The sequence below is a fragment of the Gymnoscopelus braueri genome (assembly GCF_963280865.1).
Source record: "Gymnoscopelus braueri genome assembly, chromosome: 15".
Taxonomy (NCBI): Eukaryota; Metazoa; Chordata; class Actinopteri; order Myctophiformes; family Myctophidae; genus Gymnoscopelus; species Gymnoscopelus braueri.
Genome location: NC_137620.1, coordinates 18,486,844 through 18,496,603, shown reverse-complemented (window position 1 = coordinate 18,496,603; position 9,760 = coordinate 18,486,844). Strand labels below are relative to the sequence as shown.

The 9,760-nt window shown below is 41.0% G+C and overlaps 1 protein-coding gene across 1 annotated transcript; it reads right to left on the bottom strand.

The window, feature by feature from the left end:
* Positions 1–4,580: 4,580 nt before the first annotated feature.
* Positions 4,581–8,984, bottom strand: LOC308101404 (butyrophilin-like protein 2; the record flags this gene model as incomplete). The annotated part of the gene is made up of 5 exons (XM_080450826.1): positions 4,581–4,879; positions 5,013–5,294; positions 5,445–5,720; positions 6,308–6,649; positions 8,900–8,984. 5 exons carry the CDS (start codon positions 8,982–8,984, stop codon positions 4,581–4,583), a joined length of 1,284 nt encoding a protein of 427 aa, XP_080306952.1.
* Between the last annotated feature and the right edge of the window lie 776 nt (positions 8,985–9,760).

Sequence of the window (9,760 nt, the reverse complement as noted above, 5' to 3'; positions counted from 1 at the left end):
GAGTTTATATACCGTCACCAATTCCAAATAGCGGGCCACTTCCGTCTAATGGTACGCTTGCTTTCACATTGCAGCGTACCGTACCCGAAAACGCATGATCCGGATCCGAAACTGCCTCCGGAGGTGGTTTCGGGAACGGAACGGTTACCCGTTTCGCGGGTCGATTCGCTACATTCACACTAGCCAAGCGGTCTGGAGTGCGCACCCGGGACCTGAGTGTGAAACGGCTATAATTTAGCAAACTTTTTTTTTTTCAAAAAAATGCCTCAAACCATGAATGCTGTGTCCGATTGCCGTGCAAGGCCTAAGAACAAATGTAACCCTTTAAACATTGGCCTATTATAGCGCCACCAGGAGGCCAGTTTCAAATGTTTTTTTAATTTATTAACGCAAGAAAAATGGCTTCCATTACTATAGAATACTAACTTTCCATCAATAGAAAGCCTGCGGTTTCTGTTAGCTTCGATTCCCCGTCGATGATGTCACTCGTAGTCAGGTTTCTGAACTGTCCACAACCGTCCTCTGACACACAGAGTGAGTAGACAGAAATGGTCCCATATTATAATGAAAATTAGTGAGGACCAACTATATATGAAGAGTTAAAAATGGCTGAAGACGTCCTTTAAATAAATAAATACATGAATAAATAAAAAGTTCTACATTTGTATAAAAAATTGAGAATAGCGAATCTACAAGCTCAGTGAGCTTGTGGGGTTGTAGAACAGTTATTTTAGCATGACACCATATGACAAAGTATAAATAGGGTAAACATTCAAATGAGGACAAAACGTTGTGTGAGTGCTACAGTACCTCTGGGTCAGGGTCTCTTGATGGGAAGCTTTCAGCAAGAAGTTGTAGTCAGTCTGGTTCCCCAAGCTGTTTGGTCCCAACACCACCCCATTCTTTACCGGGAATGTAAACCGTAGTTCCTCGTTGGGGTGGTCTGGGAGTGGAGCACATTCACAACAATCAATAGGACACAATTTACTGTACACCTCAAAATAATTGTTCAGGGGGCGGGGTTGGTTCAGTGGGAGGGTGGGGGTGGATGAATATTGTTTTTCTGCTATATGAAACAAACGGCACTAGAACATCGGGACATGATGTTTGAGTGCTGCTGACTGCTGAAGTTCTCACCTGAAGGTGAAGGATGTGGTGTCATATTTGGCTTTGGTGGAATGGGGGGCTCGACATCATGGTTGGGTGACAGTAATGGAGGACTACTGCTTTCTGGGGTCATGGAGGGTGTGGCGTTACCAGAGACAGGTGAGTGAGGCAGGCCAGGCCTTGGAGACTACAGAGAGAGAGAGAGAGAGATAGATGTCAGGGTTCATGTGGTTAATCTTTCTATTGTGATACAACGTGTCATAAAACTAATCAAGTTCCTGGTGTTAGGTTTGCAGCTCAACACACAGAATGTGATGTGTCACATTTTCATATGTCCTCACAACTTATCTATGAAGAATGAGACGAACAAACAAGATGGCCCCCGACCTTCGAGTTCAATGGACAAGTAGCACCATCTTGTTAGGTCTGCCGCTATTACAGCAACACTGTGTGATGTCATGTTGGGGGGGGGGGGGGGTAGGGGGGGCGAGCGGCGTTCTTTGGACATGGTGGCTGTCCAGAGTTGAAACCAAGGCCAGTGGGCTATCAGCCGTGTAAATTCACACCTACAAGGCTATTTCCACTGACCTTTCTGAAATGCATAACATGCATAACAGATTTTGACAGAGGGGTTACAAGCAGTGGTGTAATGGAGAATTCTTTCCCAGGGGAACGGTATTCTAATGACGTAACATCCGCATGCACAAGCCTACATGTGCGCATGCGCACAGAACAGAATGTTAGTTATTCACTTGCCTTCGTGCTGGAATTGTCTGGCGGTGGGAGTGGCAACTTGCCGAGCTGGGCATCCACTGTCCATTAATTAATTATTTTCCTTTTAGTTTTACATAAGAGCCCTTTACATAGACTCGCCCACACATAAGTAGGCTATACTCAAAATAATCTTTACTTTACTTGAATGACAGGGATAACCTCGTTAGAGTGTCTGGTGCAACTCGATCTCGTTCTTGGGTCCTCAGCTAAGCGATGGGATATCAGCCTTTTTGCACTCTGCAGGTCAGAGACCAATTGTCTCTCATTGTGAAAGGAATGTAACACATTCAATTCTGTGACAGGGTCGAAAGAGAGGTATTGTGTATTAATTGTTTTTGGAAACACATTGGCTGCCATGGACGCAGATCTGCGTTCTATTAAATAAAACCGTGGGCTGCCAGAAGAGGCCAGAACGCAGATCTGTGTTCTATTGTTTAATTGTGGTTTAATAGACGATCGTGCTGTTTTCTATACATTCTGAGATCAGTTTCGCTTTCCACTCACCTCCGCCTCACCCGGAAGCAATTTCAGCGATTTCCGTATCTCCGGTTTCCGGTTTTAGCTTGAAAAATGCGATTTTTAGGCCAAAATAGGGCAAAACATGTTTTTTCACACGGTATGAAAAACGAAAGGAGAGCCCCGGTTGTATATTTCTTTACTCTGGACGACTAACAGTTATCGTCGCTGTGTATACCAACGATCTGAAATCCGATCCGATGCTAAGCTAAGCATTTACGTCTACGAAAATACGTCTACAGCCACCGGATATGACGTTTACAGCCTATTTGGGAAGCGGAGAAGAAGAAATGGTGACGTAGAGAGAAAACTTCAGTGCGTCTCTATCTGTCGTGTGTGTTTATAAACACAGCCAGATAAACGATCAACAAACGATCAACGATTCTGTGACCGGTTGAAAAGGGTTATAAAACGCAAATCGCTGGCAAGGGGTGAGTACATTATGAATAAACTCTGACAGTCAATGTTAATTGTTAGTTCCTTAAGCATATTTATTTCTTAAAGCATGATGTACTATCCTCTGCATGTATGTGGAAATTTCCATTCTATTCTTTTTTCGTTTTCTGTATGTACAATGCTTTTCTGTTGATCCCTGAGTCACATTCCACCGTTGAGTACTGACTGATAGCAGCCTTGACAATGACCGCGTCAGTAGGCGTGGTTACCTTGGCCAATCTGAACGAGGGTCATACGCAGCCAGTGGGAGAGGAGCTGGGTGTGCCGTCCCTGGCATGAATGGGAGCCCGGGTTCATTCAAAAGAGAGACACAGAGGGAGAAGGGTGTGTATGAACCAGGTGAAGGAACCACCGGAGCGAGAGGTGAATGAGGACGGAGAGAGCGCGACCTTCCATTTCTTGCTTCAAATTATCGCTATTGTTTTCTGTCAGTAGTTTATTACTTACCTCGGGTTGTTTCTCTTTTTCTGTCAGTTGTTGAAGTTTCTTCACTTGTTTCTCTTTTTCTGCCAGCAGTTCATTACTTTCCGTCAATTCTTTGTCTTTTTCTATCAGCAGTTCATTAGTTTTCTTCAGTTGTTCTCTGAGTTCCTTCTTGGTCATTCTTTTGTCCATGTTGTTCTCTCTCTCTGTCATCAGCAGGCCTCTCTCTCTCTGTTCAGATCCTGGTTGATCCACATGTTGTCTCTGAGTCTCTGTGAATAAAGAACACCATGTAAGTTGTTTGTATTTGATGTGCTCATGTTGTCTTTTGTAGGGAAATTTCAAAGTGAAATTAAATAAATGCAATAGAAGTAATGCAGGTAAAAAAATATATTTTATTTACTTTAAAGTAGCACTATGTAACTTGTTTTAATTAATATGTTTTATGTTGTCCAATCTGTATGGTAGAGTATGTTAATACGGTATAACTTATACAGTATAACTTATACAATTGGGGTGGTTGTATTTTGCCTCCCTGCTCTTCTATTAAGACATTTAGATCGTATCAAAGTCATGTTTCACCTAGCTAGACACAGGATCTGACTGACACAAAGTTTGACCTGATGGTCAAGAGATTCATTTATCCCCTAAGTAAGCAGGCAGGCTCTATTAGCTCAATGGTAACAAATGTCAGCACTTGAGCAGGAAACTGCGTTCAAATCCGGGGTAGAAGAGTAAAGTTACATAGTGCTGCTTTAAAATAAGCAAACAGAAGACCAATTGCATACATGCTCTAGAAAATATAGTACTGTATAAACATTTCAGTAATTATGAGATCTAGGCTACATTGAAGAGACTCACTGAGGGGAAAACTGAGTGCTGAGTTTCACCTCAAAGCTCAATGTGAGTAGAACTGAACATTTAAAGTAAATGAACACTTGTACTGTATGTTTAGTGATGTGACATGATATGATATGATATGATATATCATACCGTATAATAATAATCAACAACCATAGAAGAATAATTACTTTTATGAAAAAGCTTTAAGAAGTGAATTTGTGTCTTACTGTTGTTACGTCTCAATAAAACGAAGCCAGCAACTGCTACAAGACAGCAACACATGAAGACAACAGCTAGTCTGATATAAACAACAGAGGACCTGGACTGACCCATGAAGAAATCTCCTACAAATGATTAAAGACACAGCAGCTGTTAATCATAAAAAATATGAATAACAGAGTTATAGTTATAAAACTATAACTCAGTTGTTTAAAACACTCAAAGTGTGTATGAGGATATTATTAGCAAACAAGTTTACCAGGAACATGAAAGTGTGTGTCTCTGGTCTGGTTGATGTTGTGTTGTTGAAGTCTACAGGTGAAGGTGTTGTTGTCAGTCTTCTTCACAGTGACGTTGGTTCTGACTGCATAGAGACCATCAGTACCTCTGACTGTCTCTGAGGGTTCAGCAGGAAGGATCTTTCCTTCACTGTCCAGCCAAGACACCTCAGGTTGTGGATACCAGCCTTTAGACTCACACCCTAAAACCACTCCATCACTGTTGATCCCCACTAAGATGATGACAGGGGAGGAAACAGCACCTAGGAACGCATAGAGACTTGTTTCAAACAGTGGACATGAAACTATTACACCTGGGCATATCAGTGACAGTAAATTAAAGTGTTAAAACATTCAAAGTGTTCTTATTATGAAGACTTCAGCAAACATGTTTACCAAGAACATGAATGTGTGTGTCTCTGGTCTGGTTGATGTTGTGTTGTTGAACTCTACAGGTGAAGGTGTTGCTGTCAGTCTTCTTCACAGTAACGTTGCTTCTGACTGCATAGAGACCATCAGTACCTCTGACTGTCTCTGAGGGTTCAGCAGGAAGGAGCTTTCCTTCACTGTCCAGCCAAGACACCTCAGGTTGTGGATACCAGCCTTTAGACTCACACCCTAAAACCACTCCATCACTGTTGATCCCCACTAAGATGATGACAGGGGAGGAAACAGCACCTAGGAACGCATAGAGACTTGTTTCAAACAGTAGACATGCAACTATTACACCTGGGCATATCAGTGTCAGTTCAGTAAAGTAAAGTATAAAGTAAAGTGTTAACAAATTCAAAGATTTCATATAATGAAGACTTCAGCAAACAAGTTTACCAAGAACATGAATGTGTGTGTCTCTGGTCTGGTTGATGTTGTGTTGTTGAACTCTACAGGTGAAGGTGTCAGTCTTCTTCACAGTAACGTTGCTTCTGACTGCATAGAGACCATCAGTACCTCTGAATGTCTCTGAGGCGTCATTAGGAAGGAGCTTTCCTTCACTGTCCAGCCAAGACACCTCAGGTTGAGGATACCAGCCTTTAGACTCACACCCTAAAACCACTCCATCACTGTTGATCCCCACTAAGATGATGACAGGGGAGGAGGCAGAACCTAAAGGAATGAAGAAGATTTTGGTTTCAAAAACTGGAACTGAAGCATTCATAGTTTGTTGGACAAACATATATCAATCCAATAAGGTAAAATAAATCATGAATTGATTTTATAATTAATCAATGTAACAGATGTCAGTGCTTTGGTGAAAATAGCAATAACATTGGGTCAAGGTTAGCTTGAAGGTCATCAGAATCAGGTTTTATTGGACAAACATGAATAATTGTCACTGTTTGACAACAACAGTGACAAAAAGCTTACAGTAAATAGTTTTATAACAGTGTTGTCAACAGTAAACATTATCCATACAATGTAGGAGATGTAACTGTATTAGAGATACTAAATCTAAACTAAATACGCAAATATATTCAAATAAATACAATTTTGGACAATGGACATTATGGCATTATGGCAGTGGTTATGTGCGTCTATTAAAATAATTGTTAATTCATTTAACAGCGTAAGCCCTGATTGGTCAATTTGCGTGGGGTTGCACAGACTAACGCTGTTCTAGAGAGCCTCCAGTCATGCTGTGAAATAGGAAAACCAGACAGAATTTGATAATTGGTCTACATTAGCCCACTTACCAACAACCAGCTTAACAGAAGCCTCTCTCTTCATCGCAGGAAGGAAGCATCTGTAAGTCCCTTCATCTGAGATCTTCACGTTGGACAGTTTCAGCGAAACGTTGCCGTTCTGCAGTTCCTCTATGAACAGAGATGTTCTTCCAGTGAAGGCTGGATTTTTCAGATGAAGAAGTTCTCGTCTTCCCTGTCGTACGTAAATAAACCTAGGCTTGAGGTCTGGTCTTGTCCACTCCAGAGTCACTGCAACAGCACTAATGTTTGGATTCAGGTGACTTGGCAGAATGATGTCATCACCAAGTACTGCCACTATTGGCTGATGTGGAGCGACCACCTGAGTCTCACCTGGGAGGAGAGATTGATGTGTTAATTCAAGATTTTATGACATTTTTATTTGTCACTGACTACAAGCAGCGAAATGTTGTTGGGACTTGTCTTGCAGATTGTGCTACATACAGTACATATAACAAAAATATATTAAAGCAAGAAAAATAGACAAATATACCAAAAACAGCAATGTTCACCCAAATGACATTGTGCAAAGTGACCATGTGCAGATGTATAAAGCAACAGGATCAATCAATGTGCAAGTGTCACGTATTTATACATAGCATGAGCAGCATTTCTCAAACAAAAACAACTGATCAAGCATAGACAGTGTCATAACACTTATTGTCTCCGCCAGGCCGAAAGGCATGGCGAGAGAGTATGTTTTCGCCCCTGTCTGTCCGTCCGTCCGTCCGTGTGTCCGTCCGTCCGTGTGTCCTGTCTGTGTGTTACCACCAAATCTCCGGCACCGTTGGCCCGGTCGTTGCGAAACTGTGCAAACACACTCCCTGGATGCCAATTCAGAACCTCTGCCTCAAAATTTTCACATGGGCCTGTTATAGCGCCACCAGGAGGCCGATTTGTGCAAAACCCATTTTTTCCCATTACTCCTACAGTTTTTAACCAAACCTCATGCAAATCGGTACACAGTATCTCTATAGTCATGTGATCAACCCTGATCAGTCCGCTTTCCCATATTCCATCCTCATTGGCTAAGGTTACCATCCAAAGTTTGCAGGATTGGTCCGTTTTCAACAAACTGCCTCAAATCATGAACGCAGCTTGCCATTTCCATAAAATTGCACACGCACATTCCCACTAGGCCGAGGAAGAAATGGCACTTAAAACTTTTCACATCAGCCTCATGGTGGCGCTATAACAGGCCGATTTGCATTTTTAACTATAACTGCACCGATCTGCGTGAAACTTTGCACGCCTACTCTCTAGAGGCCAAGGAAAAACATCTGCACTGCATTTTTCACATCTGCTTTTTACAGCGCCACCAGGAGGCCGACTTATGTCAAATACATTTTTGGATATTAATCCTTCAGATTTTATCCAAACATCACGCAAATCGGTACACAGTATCTCTATAGTCATGTGATCAAGACGCATCTGTCCGATATTTCATATTCCATCCTGATTGGCTAAGGTTGAATTCCAAAGTTTGCAGGATTGGGCCGTTTTGAACAAAATGTCTGAAATCATGAACGTGGCGTGCGATTTCCGTGAAAATTTGCACACACATTCCCACTAGGCCGAGGAAGAAATGCCACCCTTTTCACATTGGCCTATTATAGCGCCACCAGGAGGCCACAATAACTAACCTGACCTGGCGGAGACCTGTGCTCCGAGGAGCACTTTTTCTAGTTGTCTTATGCTTTCCTTTTTTTGTTTTTGTTTATCGCCACGTCCACATTTAGTGCTCTAACAGCGGCCGAAACAAACAAGCAAAACTTCTATGTAGCCTAGAGCATTGGTTCTCAAAGTGGGGTCCTTGGGGGAGTACCAAGGGGTCCCCGGCAAAATAGTTAACAGAACCTCACAATCATTTTAACCACTTAATCCATTTTGTTGGCTATTCAAAAATAGCAGATCTACAAGCTCACAGCGTGTCACTTCGAAAAATATTACAACTTTTTCAATCATTTTGAATGCTTTTAACATAGATCTTGACTTCTGGGGGTCCCTGACACAAAACATTTTCAAATGGTGGTCCGCGGCCAAATACATATCTTTTGGGGGGTCCTTGACACGAAAAAGTTTGAGAACTACTGGCCTAGGCCCTAGCGCCCTTGGCTCTTCTCAGGCGTTTACTGTTTTGCATCATCACAAACAGTTTGTTGCTTGGGTGATGTTCCCTCCTTCCTCCCAAGTTCCTAATTGAGCAGGTTCAGCTTGTGCTGAGTGATATATCCACTTCTCTGATAAGATCAATGTATTATATACAGGTATATCTCTTCTGCACTGTAACTGTATCTATTACATTTTACTTCTTTTGTTTTATGCATCCTAATTACATTTTATAATTATGTTTCCTTTGCTTGATGTTCTGTGTAAAGCACATTGAATTGCCTTGTTGTTTAAATGTGCTATACAAATAAAACTGCCTTGCCTTGATAAAAATCACAAAATAATGAGCCTTAATAAAATTATTTTCATTTGTTGCTTCCCTCTAACATGGAAGCCTGTTGTTGGAGAGTGTAAACAATGAACTATACTGTATATAAAAGCTTTAATTAAAACAGTTACAGATCAGTGAATTACCTTGTGTAGAGTGTGTCAATAGAAGAAAGACACAGATGACTCTGGAGACAGAATGAAGAGGCAGTCCATTCTTCAGGTCAAACATCATGGAGGTCTAAAAATACAAAATAAATGAATAAATATATTCCACAACTCAGGAGGTTTACTTCATTATTCCAAATTCCAAAAATGAATCCAATTACGCTGAGAACCATTCTAAACAAAAGTCTTTGTTATTAATCCAAAAGGGTAGTGACATACCTGTATCTGCTCATTTTAAGAATTTGACTTTGATTGAATATAACCATTATCCTTACAATTATTGGTTCATGTGTAATGCCCGGAAATCGAACCCAGGTCTCCCACGCGGAAAGCTAACATCTTATCAGCCCAAGGGGGAATTCCCCTTAGGCTAAGCCCCCCTAATAATTATTTTTGCTCATTTTGGGACAAGTTTAAAACAAATTTCAATTGTAGGCCTACTGCATTTGTAGATAATGCATTCATTTTACATTACATTTTCTAATGTGTTTTAAAAAACGAATACATTTAAGACATTTAATATATATTTGTTATATTTACCAACAATACTGTATTCTTAGAATGAATCATTATGCTCTGGATTATGCTCTACAAAAGCTGTTCTCTCCATGCTGAAGGTAATACTTCCTTGTAACTCAGTGTACCCCTGTCCTTTCATTGTGACTAAATAAACTCTTGCATACAGATGTTTACTAAGACTCTAATATGCATCAGTATTTAAGTATCTGTAATAAAAGTGTAAATTACCTGAGGTTACCTTGTGGATTTCTTTCTTCTGTTTATTTTTTTCAAATGTCTTTTGTCTTAACGTCTCTTGCTGTGAGAAGTGTCGGTTACAGC